This window comes from Dasypus novemcinctus, chromosome 14, assembly GCF_030445035.2.
Source record: "Dasypus novemcinctus isolate mDasNov1 chromosome 14, mDasNov1.1.hap2, whole genome shotgun sequence".
Taxonomy (NCBI): domain Eukaryota; kingdom Metazoa; phylum Chordata; class Mammalia; order Cingulata; family Dasypodidae; genus Dasypus; species Dasypus novemcinctus.
In genome coordinates this window covers 61089891-61115619 of record NC_080686.1, presented here as the reverse complement: position 1 = coordinate 61115619, position 25729 = coordinate 61089891, and the positions used below count along the sequence as shown (strand labels likewise).

General features: G+C 35.9%; 1 protein-coding gene across 3 annotated transcripts in view; it reads left to right on the top strand.

Annotated features, from left to right (window-relative positions):
* STK3 (serine/threonine kinase 3) overlaps window positions 1-25729 on the top strand; it is a 296968-nt gene that overhangs the window by 187105 nt on the left and 84134 nt on the right. For all 3 annotated transcript variants that reach the window (XM_058275773.2, XM_058275772.2, XM_071207934.1), the window contains one exon: window positions 16963-17155. In XM_058275773.2, coding sequence (XP_058131756.1) covers window positions 16963-17155 — 193 coding nt within the window. The remainder of the gene's footprint in view (window positions 1-16962; window positions 17156-25729) is intronic.

The window sequence follows — 25729 nt, the reverse complement described above, 5'->3', positions numbered from 1 at the left end:
CTTAGATGGTTAGTTATTGGTAGAGTGGATGGTGTTAGTACATTGAATTTATAAGATAAGGTATAGACTTAATAGACTGCACCATTCACTAGTGGTCATTCTTTAAAGTAGGTTTAAAGATTGACGGGAGTTTAAAAGAATTACTTTGTCACTGGAGCTCAGGCATATCCCATATGGGTTACAATATTAACCCAGAAGTTGAATTAAGGAATGGATATGGTAGAATTTTGTATTAAATGAATTGTTAAGCAAAAAGTAGGGTAATTCTTGATGTTAGTCTTCTATGACACTGTGTCACTTTAGTGCATGTATCAGGTCCTTTATTTTCACTTTTATTTAAATAAGGGTGTCATTTTACTTCATATTAGTTTAGCAATTGGTTCAAAGGAAAGCTATGGACTGAACCTATGTCTTACAGCTCCTATCTTTGGAAAAACAATGAGGACTGTCTTGTGACTTCTTTATGGTCCAAATTCTAAGTTTTTCAGGCTGTGGTCCTTGGTGTCTGAGGAATATGGCATATCCCCCCTTTAAATGTGATTCATTGAAGCAGGATTTTTCAGGGTGGGTATAGGAAGAAATACCAGGTGCTCTGACAAACCCGCTTTCCTACAGATGGTGATATTGCCTCTTATGTGAGTATTTCTTGATCCCACTCTCTCCATCTCCCGCCCCACGGTAGGGAGTTTCAAATCAGTCCACCTTTCGGGGAACCATTTGAACTAGATAAAGAACAGAAGAGGACCACAATCAGCTCAATTCAGTCAAGCGCCCTATTATGTATCCAGTTGGTTAAAATGTGAGGTAGATTTTATCTAAGAGTAAGATAGACTACTTGAACATGAACCCTAATTCTGTTCCTCAGTAACTGTATATCCTTAGGCAAGTTACTTAACCTTTCACTTACGCTTAATAAAGTTTAGCATCATTTCTATTAATGTAACTACTTATACCACAACTATGGCTACTATTATAACACTAGTCAGGTTTTTTGTTATTGTTTTAATTTTTGCTTTCTTTGTTGGTGGTTGTTGCTGCCATTGCTACTCTTTTCCTAATCTTAAGAGCTACCAAAATAATGCCACTAGTTAGATTTGAACCAATATATATTCAAATTTTATTCTTAAGGATTTTAAAACAAATTTTAAATGGCTAAAGAGTTGGTAGAAGGTTGTTGTTGTTGCTGTTGTTGTTTTTGGAGTAATGATTTGTCTATGTTTATTGGTTGAAAATTGGTTCTAAGTAGATTTATTTTTAAAAATAAATTTTATTGGTACATATTAATAAAGCATAAATCCATCCAAAGTGTACAATCAGTGGTATTCAGTGTAATCATATATTTGTGCATTCATCACTTCATTCTTAGAGCACTTTCATTATTCAAAGAATAGTAATAAAAAGCAAACAAACAAAACTCATCACCTCTTAATCTCTCTCCCGTCATACATAGCTGCTATTCTTTTTCCTTCACTCTAGTATATTTGTATTCATATTTTGTAAAAACAGTCATATATTCAATATCACCTATTAATCGTGTTTTACATGAGGTTTTACTATCTTATACAGTTCCATGGTACAGTTTTTTGCTTTCCTTCTAGAAACACACATGACTTTAGACTTTCCCTTTTAACCACCATCATACCCATGTAATAGCGCTGCTAGTTAGAAACACCATGATGTGCTGTCACCATTTCTATTCATTTCCAAAGATTTACAAACAACCTTTTTACCGGTTCTGCACAGTTTAACCCTCAGCTTTCCATTCTCTACCCGCCTCCTATTTTCTGGTACCTATATTCTAATTATTAACAGCATGAGTTTACACAATATATTTAGTTAATAATAGTGCAGTTAAACAGTATTTGTCCTTTTGTGTCTGGCTTTACTCAGCCTAATGTCCTCCAGGATCATCCATGTTGTCATATACTTCACAATTTCATTTCTTCTTGCCACTACATAAAATTCCATAGTGTGTATATAGCATAATTTGTTTATACCTTCATTGGCTGGTGACACCTGGATTGTTATCAGCTTTTGGCTATCATGAATAATGCTACTTTAAATATCATGTGCAGATGTCTATTCATGTCTCTGCTCTCAGTTCTTCGGGGTATATACTTAATAACATAATTGCCGGGTCCCATGGCAAGTCCATATTCAGCTTCCTTAAGAACTGCCAAGACAGTCCTCCACAGTGGCTGTACCACTCTACATTTCTACCAGCAGTGAATAAGCGTTCCTATCTCTTCACATCCTCTCCAACATTTATAGTTTTCCAACTTTTTAATAGTGGCCAGTTTAGTAGGTGTGAAACAGTATCTCATTATAATTTTGAGTTACTTTTCCCTAATCACTAGTGATGTTGAACATTTTTTCATGTGTTTCTTTGCCATTTGCATTTCTTGGCAGAAGGTTTTGAGTGGATATTTTGGTATTCCAGTTGTTTTGATGAGATTTTCTCCCATTCTTCCCTCCCTCCCCTTTTCATTCTTTCCAAAGATGAAAGGTCTTTTCAGCATGTTGGAGGATCTGTGTTAGAGTTTTTCTTTTGCATTCATTTTTAGCACAGAGAAACTATATGGTCTGGCAGCCTTTTAGCAGCTATTTTTAGGCTTGACCCTGGATCGGTCTTTACTGTTTGACTAGACCAGTGTGAGACAGAACTAGTTTGGCATTTGGACTATTGACAAATTCCATTAAGCTAAATTTCAGAGACTGTAGATCAAATTCTTCTCTCTGATATCAAAATTCCAGAGCTGTGAAATTTCCCATATTGACTTGTTACTTTAAAAGAGATATTTTCATTCAATATTCAGTATTAATACGTGGGCCCATTGCGGATCCTGCTTTTTCCAATCTGAGTGAGTGAAATTTAAGAGAATTTATGGGTAATACCAATATTAACTTTTTTTTTCTTCCAAATTTAATTTACTTTCATATAACCTTATTACAGGTGGAGAAGACTTAATGGCCTAAAGACAAGTTGACATTTCCATCTACTCTGCATGTGACTTTTGAAAAGGAAATAGTGTATGATAACCATTTCAAGATATGTTGATTTAAAAAATTTTAGTGCTATACACTTGTATCCTGGATAGCTTTTACAAACAAATCTCTCAAAATACTTTTATTCAAAAAAAGGTATGGAACATGATTGGAAATAGTACCTTACGGATTTTATTTTTATACCTATTATACAAAAAAGCTTTTCTGATGAGAATACATCTTGACAAATGGACATGTTTTGATAGGTGCTGAGGTAATTGTGCAGATTTTAAAAATTAAGCAAATTGTAAACAGAAATTTCTGCAACAGGTGAATTCCAATATCAAGGGATTGTTGTTTTTTGTTTGTTAGTTTAAACATTGCTAAACATGACAGATCTTTTTGGCATTTCTGAGCATATGTTATATAGTTAATGATGAGATGGGTCAACTGTATTACATAGTAAGAAAAGAATTTATTTTCTGAATGTGAGTGGAATATATTCCCAAATTCTTAGTGTGAGTTGACTAACAAAATACATCTATATTCATTCATATTTAATGTAAACATCTAAATTGTCTATGGAAAGTTTGCCTGTTAAAGAATATCTGTTAACAGAGCTGCTCTTTTTATTCAATACAATTTTAAAATACAACATTTTGGTTTTACCAAGAAATTTATTGTAATGTCAAACAGTGTAAAGCAACTCTGTGTAAATCATCTCTGCCATATAAGAGTTTAAAATATTTTATCAAATAAAGGATGCCATTTTGAAAATGCATGCACTTCTGTGAATTCCATTTAAAAAATACCTACGTATTGAAATTTGCTAAATGTTTTCTAAGTATCTTATTCTGAAAAGAGACTACTTAAATTTTTCTGGTTAAATACTGGAATGCAGAGTTTTTTGGTTCTTGTCAGTGCAAAAAGTTGAATCCCCGAATCACTTAAAGTCTGTATGCCTTAGTTACCTCTAATGGAAAATTATTTCTTGGCATTTGTGAGACTTAATTGGTAGAATATTTAGTAAATGGCTAGCTCATTCAGTTCTCAATTTGTATATTTGAACTTTGAGAGAGTCTGGGCAGAGCAGGGGAGTAAGAGGGTTGGGGGAGTTTTGAAGTTTGCTTTTTCACTACTGGAAATTTTTATTTAATTGGTCTAATGTAGTGCCTAGACATCAGAATTTTTATAAAAGTTTTTGGTGATTCTGATGTGTAGACTGAATAAGAACCACTAACCTGTAGGTTGTAACATTAGGTCTTGTGATGTAACAGATACTCGATAAATATTTGTTCATATTAACAGATGACGAGTTTCCTTTTTAAAAAAATAAACCTTATTTTTAATGGTTTTAGATTTACAGAAAAATTGCAAAAAAGTACAGAAAATTTTCATATACTTCATATTCACCTTCCCCTATGTTTAACATCTTATATAGTAGGTATATTTGTGATAATTAATGAAACAATTTTGATACATACTATTAACTAAACTCCATATTCTTTTCATTTATCCTTACTTTTTGCATAATGTCCTTTTTCTGTTTCAGGAGCCATTCATTGCATTTAGTTACAGTATCTCTTTAAGCTTTTCTTGACTATTCTTGACTGTTTAAGTCTGTTCCCAGACTGTCCTTGTTTTTTGATAACTTTGAGAGTTTTGAGGAGGACTGTTTAGGTATTTTGTAGAATGTTGGTCAATTGGTATTTGTTTGATTTTCTTCTTATGATGAGATTGGGCTTATGAGTTTGGGAGAAGAAGGCCACAGAGGTAAAGTGCTACTCTTACCACATCATGTCAAGTGTATGTATTACCAAAATGATTTAATGCTGATGGTGTTAACCATGATCACTTGGCTATTGGGAGTGTTTGTCAGGCTTTTTCACTGTGAAGTTACTCTTTCTCCCTTTCAGTGTTGTACTTTTTGGAAGGAAGTCACAATATGCAGGTCACCTTAAGGAGCAGTGAGTTATGCTCCATTTCCTTGAGGGCAGACCTCTACATTAATCATTTGGAATTCTTCTGAATGGAAATTAGTTTATTCTCCCCATTTATTTATTCAGTCATTTATATCAGTATTGAGTCATGAGTTTTTTACTTTACATTCGGGCTGTAATCCGACACTATTTTGTTGCTCAGATTGTTCCAGCTTTGGCCATTGGGAGCTCTTTCACTTGGCTCCTTTGTCCTTTTGACATACCTCATCATCAATATGTGTGTGTTTAGCTCTTCCTTCCTTACTAGCAACCACAAGATATTCCACGTTCATCTTGTATGTTTCCTACTCCATTCTTAGAATCAAGAGCCTGATTCCTTTCATCGGAGAATGGTATTAGAAAACAAGATCTTGGTTCTAAGTGTGATTGTTGCTACTGCAGGGTGTCTTTACTTCTAAGCTCTCTCAACTGACAAAATCAGAAGATACACATACGTATACTAATTAACCTGTTATAAATCCCCCCCGTACATAGTCCTGCTTATTAGGTTTTTTTTTAAAATGGATCATGGATCATAATAGATTTTTTCCTTATTTTCTTCTAGAAGTTTTATAGTTTTGCATGTTGCATTTAGGTCTATGATCTCTGTTTTATGTTACTTTTTGTGAAAGCTGTAAAGTCTGTGTCTGGGTTTTTGTTTTGTTTTGTTTTTTACATACGGATATCCACTTGTTCCAGTACGAATAGATAAATCTTGATATTGAACAGTGTGAGTCTTCCAACTTAAATATTTTTCTTCTTCAGTATTCTGTTGGCTATTCAAGACCTTTTCCTTTCCAAATAGTCTTTAGAATAATTTTGTTTGTATTTGTAAATTAGCTTGCTGGGATTTTTATTGGTATTGCTCTTAATCTGTAAATCAAGTTTGGAGGAAATTACATCTTTTTAATTTTTAATTTTTTGTTTTTATTTTATATATATATATTTTTAAAAAAGATACTTAGATTACATGAATGTCCCACATTTTCTCACATTAACAACATCCTTTGTTAGTGTAGTACATTCATTGCAATCGATGAACACATTTTGGAGTATTGCCACAAAGCGTGGATTATAGTTTACATTGTAGTTTACATACTCTCCCACACAATTCTGTAGGTTATGGCAAGATATGTAATGGCCTGTATCAGTCATTGCAATGTCATACTATCCCAAATAGCAGGACTCCTTAGGGCACTGCAGACACCCAGACATTGTAGTCAAGGCAGATAGTTCAGGCATTTGATGCCTTGCCAGTGGGACCTATTTTGGAATTGATGCTCCCCAGAGTGACAGAGTTGGATTCAGTTGTGGTTTCCCTACACATGGCTCTACTGTCCCTTCTGTTTGAACCTATAATTAGTACTAGAGTTAGTAAGTATCTTTGAGCTGTCCATGTGCCACCTGGTCCTTGAATCTCAACTGAGTTGCAGCACATACTCTCCATTTCATTGAACTCACCCACGATAACTAACAAGGAGGTAATGATGCACAACCACCATACCATGGAACCGAGAGAGTCTACAGCTGCAAGCAAGAAAGTTCCATCCATCAGCTGTATGGGATCAAAGCCCTCTCTTAATTAGAGGTGGATTGAGCATCATCATCCCAGAATCCTCAGGATTACGGAATGAACTGTGGACTAAAGTAGACTTACTGGTATTCTACTATACACATTGTGATTCTAGCAATGGAAGAAATTATATCATTGATGTGGAGGTTGTGCCCACTGGAGGTTCTGAGGGCAGGGAAAGGGAAAAACAGGTATAACACGGGGACATATTCAGGACTTGAAAATTACATCTTAACAATAATGAGTCTTCTAATCCATGAACATGGAATGTCTCTTCATTTATTAAGATCTTTGATTTCTTTCATCATTGCATCATTGCACACAGATCCTATAAATATTTTGTTATATTCATAACTAAGTGTTGTAGGGCTTTATTATGGATTTTTTTTGCTGTTAATTCACATTCCAGTTGTTCATTGCTGATATATAGGAAAGCAATTAACTTTTTTTTGTTTGTTTTGTTTGTTTTTTGAGGGACTGGGCCTGGGTATTGAACCTGGGACCTCATCTGTGGGAAGCTAGTGCTCAACCACTGAGCTACACCAGCTCCCCCAGCAAGTGACTTTTATATATTGCCCTTTTATCATGTGACCTTGCCACACTCAATTAAGTTCCAGGTGCTTTTTGTTGTCATTTTTTTGTTTTGTTTGTTTTTAAAGATTTGTTGGAATTTCGTACATATGCAAGTTATGTGTGAATCAAGGCAGTTTTATTTCTTCCTTTCTAATCTGAATACTTTTTAATTCTTCTGTTATTGCTCTAGTTACACTTCAATTTACTTTTAACTTTAATATGTTTCTATATCCTTACCAAATTTCTCTTTTCTCCCTCTTTGTGAAGATATCTTTTTTTCTATTGACAGATGTTGATATAGAAGAAAAATGAGACAAATATCTTTGTCTGTAGGAAATATCTTTGCCTGCATTGTTGGTGTAGAAGAAAAATAAGACAGTGTCTTTGCCTGCAGTCTAATGGGAGAGGCAACAAGTAAACTGAACTGATTGTAATGCAGTGTAACAAGTGCTGCAATAGAGATATAGAGGACAGTAATTCTTATGTTAAGTATTATGTTGTTCCTCAATTTTAAACTTCCTACCTCCCTCTAAGGCCCTTTCTCTGCTACCCTCTTTAGTCAGCCACCTTATCCCTTTCTTCTGAGTCTGTTCTTGTCAGCCAAACATTTAATTTTATATATATATATATATTTTAAGGTTTATTTATTTCTCTCCCCTTCTTCCCCACTCGGCCCCTCCCCAGTTGTCTGTTCTCTGTGTCCATTTGCTGCATCGTCTTCTTTGTCCACTTTTATTGCTATCAGCGGCATGGGAATCTGTGTTTCTTTTTGTTGCATCATCTTGTTGTGTCAGCTCCCCGGGTGTGCGGCACCATTCTTAGGCAGGCTGCACTTTCTTTTGCGCTGGGCGGCTCTCCGTATGGGGCGCACTCCTTGTGTGTGGGGCTCCCCTATATGGGGGGCACCCCTGCGTGGCATGGCACTCCTTGTGTGTATCTGCACTGCACATGGGCCAGCTTCACATGGGTCAAGGAGGCCCGGGGTTTGAACCACGGACCTTCCATGTGATAGGCGGACGCCCTATCCACTCGGCCAAGTCTGCTTCAGGGCAGGGAGAAATCAGCAACAAATCATTCACAGCCTAAGTTTGTGATAGAATAGAGCCTTTGCTTCTTCATTTCATCCATACTCTCTCCATTTTTTATATGGTGGCTCTAATATTCTCCAGAGTGCTCACTCCAAGTTCACTTTCTGGATAATGTGAGATTACATTAGGACTTGTTTGATTTGAGGTGTCCATGGGTCCAATTTACCCTGAGTTGGATATGCAGGTCTGAACCTGAAAGGAGAAATCAGGCAGTTGTTAGGGCATCAGCAGACTTACACAGATGGTGGTTAAACTGTGAGCATAGATGACATTGCCCAAGAAATGTCTAAAGAAAAACATAGGCTGCTGTATCTGCCTGGAGTACTTTTCATTTGTTCCCCATTAGCCTGATTAACTCCCTATCTTTTGGGAGTCATCTTAGCCATCACTTGCTCCCTGGAAAGAAGGGAGCCTTGCATGATGGTCCTCCAGGCTTTCGTTAGGCGAGTGTTCGTATGTGCACCCAGGATGATGTCTTGTGTTTAGCTTTGTGAGAATATTGATCTCCCTGTGTTTATTTGCCTATAATCTGATTTTCTCACCTAAACCGTACAATTTTCAAAGACTGTATCTCAGCACACCATCTGACACACAGTGAGTTTTCATTAAATATTTATTGAATCAACAAATATATTTATAAATCTGCTTTATATAATAACTTTTACCTGACTTTTGCCCTTATTGTTTAGCACAGTGCCACAAGTTTATCAACACAGAATATGTATTTACAGTTAAAAATAAGATAGATACTGGTGCATACTTCTTTGGCAATGCTTAAACCCAATCTGTGATAAATATATGGGCTTGTTCTTTTCTACCCTGTAACTCCTCTGCGCCAGAAATTCATTTGTATATGAGCTTCAGTAATGTAAACTCTATGCTAAAATCAGCATTGTTATTTTAGTGTGTTTCAAGCAAATATCTTCTGAATTGTACATTTTGGAAGGTAATTTCTTAAAATCATTTCATAATATCATGTCTAAGTTTGTGCAAGTGATACTTCTGATAAGTGTGTATTAAAGCTTGTTTGCTTTTTAAATACTAACACTATGGAACAGGAAAGAAATAAAAGAAAATACAAAGAGAGAAAGGGATTCTTTTCAAAGACAAATTAGCCCTTAGTTATCTTTGTTCTTGGAATATAAGATAGGTGGTCGTACATCTTTTTATATGAAACCAATTTAGAATGTAGTGATAAAGTAATATGTTTACTATTTTCTAATATGTGTTTCTACCAATTTTGTGGAATCAACAGCTGTTCATTGAGTTCCTGCTATTATATGCAAGTCATTGTGGAAGTTATCAAATATAGAAGCTACCCATTGTCCTTTAGAAACCTAAGCCTTGCTTATATAAAAATATAATTTCTGACATGACTGGTTTTGGCATTTTAAAATATTTTGGTAATATAATAAAAAATTAAAAGAATATCAGTGGCCACTAGTCTATTCTGAAAGGTATCGACACTTAATAAACATAATAATCTGTATTTTGTCTGTGTAACAATCTCCAGTTAATAGAATTTCTTTGAGTCTCTTGTCTTTGGTGCCCTCTTGTGGATTTTTTTATAAACTGCTTGTAACAACACAACAGTTTTTAAAAATGTTACTCTTATTTTAAAATATTTGATTTTATAAGCTTCTTTATATTTTGTTAATCTTTCGACATGCTCTTGGCTGTGAGAGAAAAAAGAAAAGTCATGGTTAAAGTTGCTGTTACTTTTTAATTTATTCTATTGTATCTTAGTATTGTGCACTAGGGATGGAAGATAATCTTTTGTTTGGAAACTTTTAATATAATGCCAAGAACTTGTACAGTCTTGCATCGTGGAACCTCTGAAGTACTGCCCACACGCCTTCTCACCATTAGACTTGTACTGATGAACAAATTTTTTATGACTTTTGGAGATCCTGAAAGCTTTGATGTAACTTTAAAACAAGACTGTGAACATGCAAAACATTAGGATGAATGCAGGCAGAAGTTTCTGTTTGTTAAAGACAGGTATGTCAAAGACAGCAGCAGTATAAGCTATTATGCTGTCTTTGCCATGAAACAGAAGGACTGCCTACTTATTGCAAATCTTAGTAATTTTTTACTGGTGGAGAGCGATTTATTACTTTCTTCAGCCTGTCAGAAAAAGAAGTAATGCTTAAGGGCAGCTATTTGAAGAAGAGTACTTTTATATTTTCTCAGTGATTAGCTCTTTTGGGTCGAACATGGTACTAATGAGACCAGGTTAACAGTGGATCCCACTGTTGGCTTCATTTCAACAGAAATGCAGGACCGTGCCTTGATAACAGGGACTATGGGATCAGAGCTCAGTGTCCTCCTTAACTATATTTGGAAGAGCAATTTGAAGGTAATGCTCTATTGGGGACCATCAATAGTTTCACCTGGCTCTAGCAAGAGTGCTTTTTAGTTTAGTGGTACATAGGGTTCATCTACCATGTGAGGCATACTCCATGAAGTGAGACATACAAGCAATAAACAACAATAGTACCCTTTAATTTTTGCCTTTTCCCTTACTTTCTAATTCCACCCATACTAATTTAAGTAATAATTAAAATTTATTTATTGACACAGGTTAGCATGGAGTAATCACCAACCCTTCAATTTATTTATGTGCGGAGGGAGAAGTGCCACACTTGCCTAACTTTATGCAGTTGCACTGCACATGCCTTGTTGCTTTCTTTTTTGACTCTTTCACCACAAATGAATAGATTTCAATTCCTTTATCATGTGATAAAGTGGCAAAGTCCATGAATTCACTTTTTGGTTACAAATAACTTGTGTTATCGATTTTGTTTGCTATCTTCATTCAAATTAGAGTCACAACTTTCTCTTAAAGTCAGTTTGGTTTCTTTAGGTTATGAACTTTAGAATTATTTTTGATCCATTATATTTGACTGTCTAGAAAGTTCCTAGAACATGCTGATGCTTCTTTCTTGACTTCTTTCAGATTTAACTTATTTTTTATTCTTTAGGACCCTTTTTTACCAGGTTCTAATCCTTAACTCTGGATTTCAGTAAAAGCCTTCTGTCTTGGTCTCTTTAGTCTTTCCCTTTTTGGAGTCGTCCATTAGTTTCCAGGATTTACTATCATTCCTCTGTCAAGCAACTGCCAAGCTGCCTCCCAGTATTTAAAGTACTTGGTAAGCTCTAGACCATTCCTTAACACAGCACTCATTATTGCTTTTCATTGTAGCCAGAATGTTCGTACTTTCTTGCTTGTTTTTCTATAATCTAGAATGCCTCTGTCTGCTTTTTTAAAAAATCCCAAGGTTCATCTATCTAAGGAGCCTAACTTAATTCTAAGGCACAAGGGAGTCTTAATTCTGTTGTTTGTTGTTTATTATGAGTCATCATCATAGGCCCCTAAGGCATCCCTAAGATCTAATGTCAGATTTAGTTTGTCACTCTAGTTCCCCCTGCCCCCCCAACTCTGTCTGTTTTGGGTTCTTAGGGTTTTCCTTTACTCTCTTGAAAGCTCAGTTATGAATTTGTAGTAAGTTAGTTACATATATTATTTGGTATTTCAGTGCCATCCCTTCATTAACACCTCTAGGAAGTTTTTAAGATATCCAGACTATTATAATATTTCAAGCTTTTGTACAGTTGGTTCACTTAGATATCTTACACATTCATTTTCCACCCTGAAGAATAAAATGTTTTCATGTAGAATAGCATACATGTTAAAATTGTTAATTTGAATCAAAGCCTTTAAAGTCACTGCTGTGTACTTAATACTATTATATCATTGCACTAGCAATAAAGTATTTAGTATCATTTCAAAAAAGAAAAGTAATCAGAGTATTTCCAATTAGGACATCTATTTAATAAGGAGTAGTCTTTTTAACATGTCATTATTGCTACAGATGACAAGTACTTTCCAAAATGCTCCTGTAAATAAATCATTCAAATAGTAACTGAATACTTTGAAAATCCTTTAAGGTGGTAGATAATGGAAATGTCAGGATACCTATTGCAGTCTTAGATAATTTCTCAGACTGTGGGAGAGTAAGTCTGTTTTAGTAATGGAGTAGGATTTCCTAATAATGTTTTCAAATATTTGTATTCCTTGTGGATTTCATGATTCATAAACTGGATTATCATCAGTACTCTGTTTTGCATTCCTGGCACATGATGGCCTCTGATTGAAAATGCTATTGTATTTCTTACTGGAATTGGCTGCTTTCTGCAGTGGGGAAGCATCTGCTGTGCAGACCTTTTCTATAAAGTATCAACATCTTCTTCTTTTGCTTTTCTTTTGTAAGGAATAACAATCTTTATAGAAATGAAATATAACTTTGAAGAAATATGTTTTATTATAAAAAGGTGTCATGTGAAATTTTAGCAATCTAAAATATCAAGAATAATTTTTCAGAGTTAATGATTTTTAAACTGTTGCTGAAAAGTTTCAACAGCATCACCAAATTATTAGTGTTTTAGTTTTCTCATTTCATATGAACTAGTTCTCATTCCATCTGTACTTTATTAGTTACTGTTTGGGTGCCATCCTCTCATAGTGAATTAAGTGTTCACTCTCTTTTTTTCATTCCTATTTCTTCTTAGTGTCAATTTGTAATTTAGATTAGTATCCTTTAGCAAAGTGAGTATGTAAGTAAAATAATATTAAGAGTAATTCCTTCCAAACTTGAGTCACTGTTTTTACAATTTTACTCATTATCTTACTGAGTCAGTTGTATGAATGCAGAGGTGCAAGCTTCATGATACCTTTATAGATTCCACCTGTTTAGAATATAGGAAGCCTAAAAGTACTATTTCACACTGATCCCATATTATGTTTCTTGTTAAATGTAATAGGTACAGCATTGAATCTTACAAGGATAAGAGGCAAATGACTCACACATATAAAATTAGGTTTAGTGTTTCAGAGATAAATTTGTTACAATCATGGTAATGTAAGATATTAAATGAGCAGTAGATTTTATAAAGAGAAACTGATAGAAAATCAACATTTTCCCCTTCCTTCTCAAGTGGGGCCTACTGGGAAGAATAAATCCTATTTTTAAAAATTAGCTTTATGACCAAGGGTAAATTTATGTGTATGTCAGTTCCCTCATTTTTAAGTTAGCAAAACAGTATGTATTCTAGCTAATCTGTAATATAAACTTAATTAGACTTGGAATATATGGTAGATATTTAAAAGCCTTGTACAATTGGAAATTAGGTCCTGGGCTGTTAGAATCCTTGCTTCTCCACTTATTTATTGTAGCACCTTGGACAAATTATTAAACCTATTCGAGTTTCAGGTTCCTCATTTGCACAGTGGGGATAATAATGCCCCACAGGGTTAATAAAAGGATTACATAAGGGTAAGCTTGTAAAAATACTTTAGCATAGTGCTTATATTGATGGTAACTTCTTTTGTCATTATTAAATGAATGATTAACAGAATAATTCTAGTTAATAGCATTAGTTTCCCCTCCAAAGTTTCTTTGACAGCCATTCTATGTTTGATAAGTTGATTTGAATAAAGTTGTACATTAGAACCTCACATAGCATTGTCCTTGGTTCTTTGCTTTAGCACTACTTCATAGTGAGGACTTTAGCATTCATTCAAGAGATTATATAATGAGAACACAGCTTTGCACTAGATACCAGGAATATATCTGTTAACAAGATCTGATTATGGTTATATGTTACCTTTATAATCTACTCATACTTAAGACCAAACTAAAGGGCAATACTCTTACTGTACTTTGTCAACACTCTTCTTGTAGAACTTAACAAATTCTCTTACAATTTATTGATTAAATATCACTCAGTTTCTCCTATACCTCAAGCTCTTTAAATGAAATGGAATGAAAGTTATTCATCTTCATACCTCTGATGCCTGGTCACTCCTTGACACATTATCAATGTACAGTAAGTGCTTTTGAGTGAATTAATAAGTGAAAATGTAAATTAATTGATTCAATAAACAAATATCAAGTACCCACTTGTTCCAAGCATTCTCAACAATGGGTATTCAGCAGTGAAAAGGAAGTCTGCCACCTTAAACAAATTTACATTATAGTGGTAGAGATAACCAATAAACAAATATACAGGTAAAATATGGCTAGGTAATGAAATGTGCTATAAAGAATACAGAAGGATAAAAGAATAGAGAGTAGTGGAGGCTTCGATTTTAGATTGGTCAGCAAAAGGCTCTTTGGGGAAGTGACATGTAAATAGAGACCTGAGTTAAGGAAAAGATTAAGCTATCTTGTGGAAAAGCTTCCAGGCTGAGGGATCACACAATTTAAAGGGTCAAGGAGAAATGTGCTTAAAATGCTCAAGAAATAGCAGGGGAGGCTAGCATGACTGGAGCCTGGTGAGCAAGAAGAGATAGGATTGGCAGATGTTACTGAGCCAGATCACATTTGGCCATGGGAAAGATTTTGGATTTTATTCTAAGTGTGATGGGAGTCCAAATGCAAGATTTTGAGCAGAGGAGTAATACGATCTTATTTATCTTTTAAAAATATCTTGCCTTCCTTGTTGTGTGGCAAGAGTGGAAATAGTATAAACAATTTGGAGGCTATTTTAATAGTCCAAGTGAAAGAAGATGGTGGCTTGGACTAAGAAAATACTCTTTGAGGATAGGAGCTGGTGACATAAGCAGTTATAATTGTAAGCCTGGACCTCTACCCTGAGCATTGAAATAGATCAAAATTGAAATGTAAGGTACATGTATTTAGTAGAATAATGAACTAAGATAAAAAAGAATTCGTTTTTAGTCCCAGCTCTTTTTAGTAGGCTTGTAACCTAGGGAAATCTTACTTTTTATGGCCTCAGTTTTTTAAAAATATAAAATGAGGTGTTGAGTTTTTATAAGTGTAGATATCCATGATTTTTTTAGTGCCATTTAAAAAATTAATATGTATTGAATACTTACTGTGCACTGAATTGTGAATGAGACACTATAGGGGATTCAGAAGTACTATGAGACATTCTTGTCTACAAGGTACTTACATATATAAAAGATTTTACAAAACAATTGCTCATAATATGCATAAATTTAAATGCAAATGTATGTAATATAGGTTGTAATTGCCACAGAAGTTTGGAGAACGGTAATTTATTGATGGAATTAACCATAGAGGTAATGGATACTTCATCTGGGACTAGGTAGGATTTAGTTAAATGGATAGAGTAAGAAGGACATCCTGGGTAGAGAAGACATGAGCAAAGAGTGATCATACCATGGTATGGTTTTATGGCTGAGGGAGATTCAGTCAAGATCAGCCTGACAGAGGCTAATGTGAACAATGGAAAGATATGATTGGCCAGATAGAAGAAGGTAAAAACAAGGAGGATATTAAAATCTAGGCAGAAATGTTTAATTTTAACACAGGCAAGAAGAGGGAGATTTTTTGGTGGAAGAATATTGTGATACAAATAATCACAATACTGTGTATTTTGAGGCAGGTGGGAAGTGACCTTGTTAAAAGTAGCATGCATGAAGGCATTTTACTTACCTTTTCTCATTTAATCATCATAACACCATTAGAAGAAAATTTACATGGTGCCTACAGATCTTATGTCTAGATTAGGTTAGATTACTGCAGTAGCCCAGTATATCACCAGGTATGAGGTAATGAAGGATTTAGGTAATAGCAATGAGAATAGAAGAGATAGAGCTTAGAGAGTGTTTTGAAGAATGTATTGACTGATTGTATATGGAGAATGAAACAGAATAAATCTCTAAGACATTGAAGCTTCACTGATAACCTGTGAAGATTTCCGTGTTTTGTGGTGGTGGTTGTTGCTGATGGGCGGGCCGGGGGAGGGGGCGGTGTCAGGGGTGAACAGGAGGGCCTAGGAAGATGAATGAAGTGATGTCCAATTTGGGAATGTTGCGTTTTAGAAGTCATTGGATAATTAACGAATAAGTAAAGACATAGAAAAATTAGGGTGTTTGGGAGTCCATAGCACATCAGAGGGTAATGAGAAAAGAGTAAAACACTTTGGGGGATAATGCTCAGACTTATCCCTGCGTGTTTAGGAACAGGAGGGGTATCAGACAGCTGTCTGATAGGTCAAAGCAGTTAAGTTGCTGAGATGCAGCGATGATGTTCCTTGTTTTCCACATTTGTACAATCACCTTTACCTGGTCTAGATTTTGGTTAGTTTCTACTAAAAGTGGAATAGATAAAAATGAATTTTACTGTGTGATCAAGTTATCCAAATAGCAGATTGTTTGGTCTCTCAAACTGAATTTGTTACTTTATTTTTATGGCTCTATTCCAGCATATGTTTTGGTGAATGTTCTAAAAAGCATTTTTTGGTTCATACTTACATTAATTTTCAGTTGATTATTTTGTGAACCATATTTAAAAGCTAATTGCTGTTACACAAGATTACAAACATCATTATGCCTGTTGTAATAGTAAGTACCAGCATATCCTTAATATGCTCTTTTATATGCTTAAATATTTTGTCACCATATTTCTTGTTATGCATTTGTTGATTGATAACTAACCTACCTGAATCCTCATTTTAAAAGCAACTAGTAGCCTTCTATTTCATCAGATATTTTCTGTTGGCTTGACCTTGAATTATTTAAAAGTTTAGGTTATTTTGGATAATTTTAGCTCTTGGGATAACATATGTCTGTCCTTACATTAAAATTAGTAGTAGTAGTAAAAGTCATGTTTTTATCATTATTGAAAGTATAATATACTCTTACAGTTATTAAGAATTAAGAAGTCCAGCTGTCTTAGGAAGAGCCTCCTTCATTGCCATATTTTACTTGCAGGATGAAGATGAGCTGGATTCCCACACCATGGTGAAGACTAGTTCAGAAAGTGTGGGTACCATGCGGGCCCAAAGCACAATGAGTGAAGGGGCACAGACCATGATTGAACATAACAGCACAATGCTAGAATCGGACTTGGGGACCATGGTTATAAACAGTGAGGATGAAGAAGAAGATGATGGAACTATGAAAAGTATGTGGCTTTTTTTCCATTGAATATTGGGTTTCTGTTTTGGAAGTATACTTTTGTAGAAACTAGGATGATGGGTCTGTGTTACTCTTTGTAGCCAGTAATGGAAAATTTGTTTCTTGACTCTGTTTAGCAATGAAAAAAAGAATATGGCACAAATAAACTTTCTTGTATTTTAATTCAGCAGAAAGCAACAAATCTTTAACTCAGAGTTATAGAACTTTTTTCTGTTGAAGGCCAACCCATAATTTAATTTGTAAAGAATTTTAGAGAGAAAAATATAGTATTCCTTACATTTATTTTTCCAATTAAAAAAAAAGTGAACCTTAAATTCTTCCAATAAATACAACCTAATTTTCGTGTTGTCCAAATTATCACTTAAGCCACAATGACAGAGGGGCACAAGCAAAGGGAAGAAATAAAGACTGAAGTAGGAAAAGAAGTAACACTAAAAAGAAAGATCAAGGAACAGGGGTCCTCATACAGAAAATTCAGTTCAGTGCATCTTTACTACTGCTTGCCATGTGTAAGGTACAGTGCCAGAGATGCTCCAGGGTTAAAATGATGATCAAGACATTCTCTCTGACCTTAGTTACTTACAGAGTAATAAAGATAGATTTTCACAGGCTAGCATTTCTTTCTTTCTCTCTCTTTCTCTTTCTTTCTTTTCCTTCCCTCCCTCCCTCCTTCCTTCCCTCCCTCCCTCTTTTTAAGACACTTGTACTTAACAGTATAGGCCATTGTGATTTCACAGTGATAAGAAAAAAATGGATTAATTTCTCTTGATACTTAATGACCTTTCTCTGCCCCCTGCCTCTTCAGTCATATGCAGTTAATTTCAATGTGTAAGCACCAGGCTGTTTTCCACCATACAGTACTGCCTCTAAATGTCACAATGGCAGTATGTAGAGCCTAGAAAGTTAAAAATAATCAGATGATTTACTGGTACTGTAAAATGGACAGAGGAATTTCTTCTTTAACCTTCCTATTTTCTTTTTATTTACTCTTCTCTTTTTGCTACTCCCCCTGTGAGGCTGCTTGATAAGCAGTGTCCTGCTTCATAGCTTCAAGTCATTTGGCTTACTGCTGCTGCTTCTACACATTTTCCAGTATATAGCCTGTTGTGGTTGTATATTTTTAGAGAGGAAGGTAATGAAGCACAAAATCATAAACAGATTTCTATATGGTTAATCCTAAGGAGGGGCAGGGTATGAATTTTTCTATCTCCCACCAGTAGTGGCTCTCCTGAGCCTTTCCCAGGGAAGTAACCTAAGTCTCTTGGATTTCCTGAAATTCCTAGCTGGCCTTCTGACCATAATAGGCCTTCTATACCCACAGCACATTTTACCCAGCCACATAAGGTGTTCTTATGGCCTCCAAAGCCAGCCTAGGTGAAGCTCAAAGTCATATACACTGTAGATCAAAAAGACCCTATGATAAGACAGTTACAACACATTCCTTTCATTGTGTGGCATTTGTTTTCTACCAGCTCAAACTTCATGATTCTAAGTAGATCTTTTGTAAGATACTGAGTACTTTCGTTTTAACTCTGTTGAGCTACTGAGTTTCTTACAAAGCTATTTAAACAACTTTTTCCATGTGGTCATGTAGTTGAACATTGGCATATATGTCCAGTTTTTAAAAAATGAGTGCATAAAATCACATCATGGTATAATTCTTGTTAGATTGTTATATTTGATGAAAAGACATGAATGATAATTTATCAGACATCATACTTTAAAAATAAAGTGTCGCTTTCTTCAGATTTTATATAGTGACTTTTGGTTTTGACAACTAGAAAAGTCATTCCACATATGTTATAATTTTATGCTGCAAGTACAGTTTTTTTTTTGTTACAGAGATTTTATTGAAAGCCCATTTTAAGTTGACTAGATAGTGATTTATATAGTTGTACTTGTTTTATATGTTTCAGCAAGTTCTAAATCCTTGAGCCAACTTTCCATTTATTTTAAGTTTCTGCAGTTTAACATCATCCTTTAATATGGTAGTACTTCAGTGTTTAATCAAGCAATGTTAGTGTTACCCCCAGGGATTGTCATAGTATAGTATAGCAATAGTAAAGAATGTGAAGGAGTTATTGAGGCATGACTTAATTTTCCTGAAACCACATAATTATTCTTAGTTTTGTTTTTGCTCATGCTCTAAATCTTCTTTAAAACTTCTTAGATTAGTTGGTATGAACTCTCAGCTTGTGTCACATCAATCAAAGCTTCATTTGTAAATGTGTCTTTAGCATTTTTGCTGCCTAAAAAGATTACATCAAGATATTATTTTTGGTTTTCTAGAGTCTCTAGAATGTTTTATTGTGTATTGAAGATTCTGATTTCCATCTCCTTTTCCATGGGAGTTTCAAATGAGTTGCCTGATTTAACATTCTTGTCAGTTGTAAATTATGTTTGTATTTTCTCTTTTATACCTTTATCTGTGAAGCTAGAAATTACAGACCTATTTCCCTTACCTGTGAAAATGCAGTGACCTGAGTTTAGGAAGCGAAATTGTTTAAAAATTATTTGAAGGGAAGTGGTGAGAAGTGGCAAAAAATATTTTAAAATTGGTTTCACAAAGTGGTCCATGGACTCTGATAGCACATCCCAAGAAGAACTTTCAAAACCTGTTGATAGCAGTGATGGCATTAACTTCTATCCTCCACTCCCACTCTTCCCAGTAGATACTCTTGGACTCCTTAACCCATGCAGTGTCCAGGCTTCACCTTGATAGCTAATGCCTTTCACGGTCTGGTACCAGAAAATATTTATACATGTATTTCTACTTCCTTACATATTACCTTTACCCAGACTGGTCTATGACTGTTGAAATTATGTATGGTGGATATTGGTTGGTTGTCATTAAGGAACTCAATGCTTAGGACTTTGTCCTGAAGGGGAGTAGATTAGGACCATGTCAAGCATTCTTTGTAATCAACTTGATGGGGTAATTTTATTATATTGTGGGAGTCTCTGGGAAAACACTTGCTTCAGCAGAGAGAATGCTAGGGTCCTTTACCTTATTCGGTTCAGATCTTGGTCAGTTAGCTCAGTCTGTGGTAGAACTTTCTGGTCTTACAGAGCTGGGACCAGGTTGATAGCTCTAGTTGCCGTGAGGCAAAATAGCCTCTTTTGGTATCTGAGGAAGAGCCATTCTTCTCCAGCCAGGTTATTTAATTTTTTATATGTTTATGTATTATTTCTCAAATAGATTGAGAGGGTGTCTTGGTAAGAATGCTGTGTAAATCTCCTATGCCGCATAATAGTAGATGTTCTTGGAATATTGATTTCATGAATGAATACTAAATTACAGTATTGACTTTTGTAGTAGGTTTAAATATTCATAGCTTTGAGAGCTAAGAGAAAGCTTAGATAAACTTCTTGCCCATAAAAGTAAGCTGTACCTCATGGCAAACCACTTTTCTTTTCACATATTTTACTTTTCCTTTAATGTAATAGAGAAGACCTTCTGAAAATGTGTTGCTTAAGATACCCATCTAATGTGACTCTCTATTAAATATAGAAAGATAATTACAAAAATCAAAAGTGTTTGGGAAATGCATGCTTATCCTGAAGATAAATTACTGAAGAATTAATGTATAGTGTATATTATTAGCATATTAAATACTAAGAGTACTGCAAGAAAGAAACTGGTTTAAAAGTTATATAACCCAGATTTTTAAAACTTACATAACCCAGATTTTCCTTAACTTACTTAACCATGGGAAGCTTTTAATGAGGAGCATATCAGCTATTAGCATCCTTTATAATTAGTGTCTGGGAATCACATTTTGGCAAATGTTGTCTAGTCTTTGACCCGTTTGCTTTTTTTTTATTAGCAAACCCAATCTCTACTTTCCTGTTCAGCTTAGAGGCCATGTTTCATTGCTTCAGCCATTCTCATACTAACATCCCTGACTGAGTTTTGCTAAGCCGTGATTACAATTACCACACAATGGGTTGGCTTAAACAGTGGGAATTTATTGTCTCATGGTTTTGGGAGCTGAAGGCCTGCTTCCTCATGTGGTTAGTAGTGTTCTGGCTGGCAGGCAATCCTTGGGTTCCTTGGCTTTCCTACCATGGCCATGTCCTCTGCTTTCTCTCCATTAAGACCCATCCTGATGCAGTTGGCCACATCTTAACTAAAAATAACACTTCAGTCAGCCCTATTTATAGTGGGTTAACACACATGAGTGTGGGTTAAGGTTAAGAAGATATTTTTTTCTGGAGTATGTAACTCAGTTTTCCACAATTCCCAGCTCTTTGTCTTTCTCTCTTGCCCCTCCCGGCAGAACTCTAACTATGGACTAGTCTAATTGCCTGTCATCTCTGTATCTTCACCCTCACTGCCAAGTGCTACTGGAGAAAAATCTCATATTTGCACTGATGATGACCACCAGTTCATGACCTTCAGCCCTATTTGGGCTCTCAGAACTTTCCTGTTGGCTCTAGTCAGCTTCTTCTTCTCATTCTACAAAGTGACTATTTTAGACCTTCACTAAATCCCTTCCTGCCATCTCCCCTCAGTTTCAGTAGATAACCTTGCTTCCTGCTTATAGAAAAAAAATTAAATATTAATACGCTAGAACCTAGAAAATTGGTGTCTTAAACATGGGCTTTGGGATAAGATAAAAGAATGAGTCATTTTTAATACCTTTCTTTTCCCTCACCCCCTCGTTGACTTAACATCAAGTCTCATCAATTTTGCCTCCTAAATCTCTCTGCTTATTTGCACTTCCCTAGCATAGACCTCTGAATTTATCCCCCACCTCCCATCTTGGTCTCCTACCTACCATACAAATCTTATCTCTCTCCTGCATATGGCCCTCCACTAACTTCCCTTTAGCTCTTAGGGTAAAGCTTAACATGGCCTAAAAGGCAGTATATGGTCTAGTGCCTTTCTTTTCTCTTGCCTCATTGTTCCCTCTTATCCTTCTTCCAGTTCCTCAACTCATAGAGTATTCTTTCTTAACTTTAGGCCTTTGCCATGCTGTTCTCTCTGTTTGTGTTCCAGATTCCTTAGCTAATTCGTATTCATACTCTACTCTCAGGCTCAGTTAAGAGGTTGTTTCCTCCACTGAACCCAGGTTGGTGATGGGTACCCCTCCAAAATGTTCCTCTTCTCACCCTTGTACCCTTATAGCAGCTGTCATACTGTAATGTAATTGCCTGTTTGTGTGTGATTATTTATTTCCCCATTGTAGTCTCAATACTATAGGACTTATAATAGCACATATAATAATAGTTAAAAATTAAATATTTTCTGAGCAAATGAAGTGATTTAGGGAAAGGAGCATGGAACTCGAATTCAGACCACTTACTGTGTGTTACTTCATAGTAGGTGTTTCTGAGCTTCAGTGATGTATATTTGTCCTGCTGTTTTTGTGTGTATGTGTCTATATGTATGTGCAGATTAATTTATGTAAATGCATAAAGCACCTAGCAGAGTGCTTTAAATATAGTAGGTGATCTACAAAGAGTAATCTTCAACTGCCCACACTATTAGTTTGTCTTTCCAATGACTTCGGAAACTGGAGCATCTGGAAAGGCCTGGATTTTCCCAGCCCTGCTTCAGTGAGAAATGCCTCATCTTCCTGGAACTAGAGGTGCTGAGTCACTGAGCAACTCTATTCCTTTTCCTTCTCAAGGGAAACTGTTGCTCTCACCTTCCCTGCTTCCTTTAAGACATTGCTCTACCTCTCTTTGTTCAGTAAGATAGCCAGAAGGGATTCCATAGAGAGCAGTCATCTTCAAAATAAGTAGCATAGCACTGTGGCCGTTTGATATTATTTATGAATTCTGAAAAGAGATCTTGATTATGTTCATAAAATGGTCTGTTCCTCTGGGTGTGATAACCCTTTGATTGTATTAAATTCAGAGGTTTTGCTTTTACTTTATTAAATCAAGAGTAGGGCTTTGATTTGACCACATTATGGTATGCAGGACTGAGTTCCCACCTCCTTTTATGGGCTGTTAAAACAGATTCTCACATGCAAGTTAGAGACACAGGAGCACACAGAGAAGATACACAGAGGATCCTTTGGTTCAGGGAAGAGAGATGAGCCTGATAGTCTACAGCTGACCTTGAGAAGAGACCAGAGCACTGAGCCCAGAAAGAAGTCCCAGGGAGAGAGAGGAGCCTTATGCCAGCCTACAGCTGAGATCAGTAGGAGCTGAGACCACAGAGCCTTAAGAGGAAGAAGGAAGACTGAGCCCTTGGAGACATCACCCACAATCTTGCTTCAACACATGGACAGTGACTTTGGGTGAGAGAGTACCTCTTATGGTGCCTTGAGCTGCACTCTTTAGGGCCTTGTGACTGTAAGCGTCTATCCCAAATAAATACCCTCTATAAAAGCCAAAAGATTTCTGGTATTTTGCATCGGCACTCCTTTTGGCTGACTTAGAGAACCTGGAACCAGGGTTGCGGTGGTGCTTTTGCAATTACCAAAATGCTGGAACAGTTTTATAAATCGGTAAGGGGTAGTTTTTGGAGGAACTGTGAGATGCTTGATCGAAAAGGCCTAGATTAGAGACTTTCTATGAGGCCTTAGAAGTAAATGGTGAAACTATTTTTGGAAACCAAGGGAAGGCAATCTGTGTTTTAAAGTCACAGAGAATTTAGCAAGATTAACTCCTGATGTTTATGGAAGGAAGAATTTGAAACCCTATGTGGGAACTAACACTACTGCCACCATCAGGAAGGTAGTGAACCATGGGCTGCTATTGACATTATTGAGTTCAGTAATTCAGATTGAGATCAAGTGCCCCTGCTGTCAGGGATTAGGAAGCTACAACTACTGCTACCATGCCTCAACACCTGTGAAGCTGGTTACTAGATGAAGGAATGTTGCTGTATTAACAAACAAACAAAAATGCAAAACACCATTGTCTCCATGACTCAGCAGAAGGAACTAACTAAAGTGTTAGGCTCATGGCCTCTGCCTCATCTCTCCCTTTCACAACTCTGTTCAACATTTATTATATGTGGGGTTAAGTTCTTTCAATAGAATACATATTTTTAAAAATTTCTTCTTTGTATATACATATAGTGCATAATGATTTTCAGAGATATCACAGTATATTGTTTCACTTTGTACAGAATTTGTGTGCAGTTTCACTAACCTAGTAAGAGAATGCAAATTAGGTTATATTTCATATTTTTAGGAGTAGATCTTAGAAAAAGATACTAGACTGATTAAGAAAGGGTTAGGAGAAATACCAAGAAGAGAGGACTGGCCATTAGGTATCCCCACTCCCTAGTTCATGTAATGTCCCAAGACAAAATGGAAAGTATGAGATAGCTTGCTCTGAGCATCCACTTCTCTACCCTGTCATTTGCTTAGTAACTTCTCCTCCTCTCCTGGCTTTTGTTCACATCCATTCCCTCCTGTAACAGTTTGGTATTATTGATGAATTCCAAAGAGAAATACTGGATTATGTTTGTGAACCAATCTTTTCCTCTGTGCATATTAGATTATATTGGATTCAGAGGTTTATCTGATTAAGTAATCAGGTAAATCTCTTGTGCCAGTAGGACATTCAGTCCCCACCCCTTGGTGGGTGGAAACTCACAGATAAAAGACATGGCAAAGGACAGAGCTGGAGGGGTTTTTGATGTTGGAGTTTGTTACTGAAGCCTTAAGCTGGAGCCATAGGAAGAGAGGAACCCAGGAAGCGTGAATCCTTGCAGACGTCGGCAGCCTTCTTGCTCCAACATGTAAAAAATAGACTTTGGTGAGGGAAGTAACTTATGCTTTATGGCCTGGTATCTATCTATAAGCTCCTACCCCAAATAAATACCCTTTATAAAAACCAACCTATTTCCAATATTTTGTATCAGCACCATTTTGGCTGCCTGACTAATAAACCTCCTTTCTCCCAAAACCTATTTTTAAAAAGGATTGGATACTTTTTCATATCAAGGTATAAAATGCCTAATAATGTTTAATGTCCGTGAAATAGTTACATCTTTTCCAAAATTATAAAGCCTTGAACCAAAGGAATAAATCCCTAAATATAGGATTTCAGAGGCCAAGAAGCAGTTAAGAAGGATAGGATGGTGTGTAGGGCCATCATTTCTCCACTTCTCCAGACATCTTGCTATTCTTTCATGAAAAAGTAGATGTTTCCTTAACTTGTCAAGGTTAATCTTGCCCACAATATGACAATAAAGGTAGCAACAGTAAACTTCAGGTCCCTCATGCAATTGGATGCAAATACCCATAATAATAATAATTTCTGGGCAGTTAGGAACTCTTCATATTCCTGTACAGAAGTACTAGGTGTCCAGCTAAAGTGTGGCTGCAGTAGTTTGGAGTTAATCTCTGGTCACTGAGCATGGTGTGCTCTTCCCAGCGCTCTTGCCTTGTGGATGTTTAATGAAGTCTGACCCAGCGGGCGCCTGTTGGTATAGTTACTTTGGTTGTAGTATACCTCTTTAACCAGCACAAAGCACAGATAAACATATGAATGTTAGTCTTCCCTGCACAAATGGAAATCTGTCTTTCTTGTAAGACCTCTGAAGAAAGGGGTTTTCCACGGACACACAAGTGGTTGTTACAATACTCAG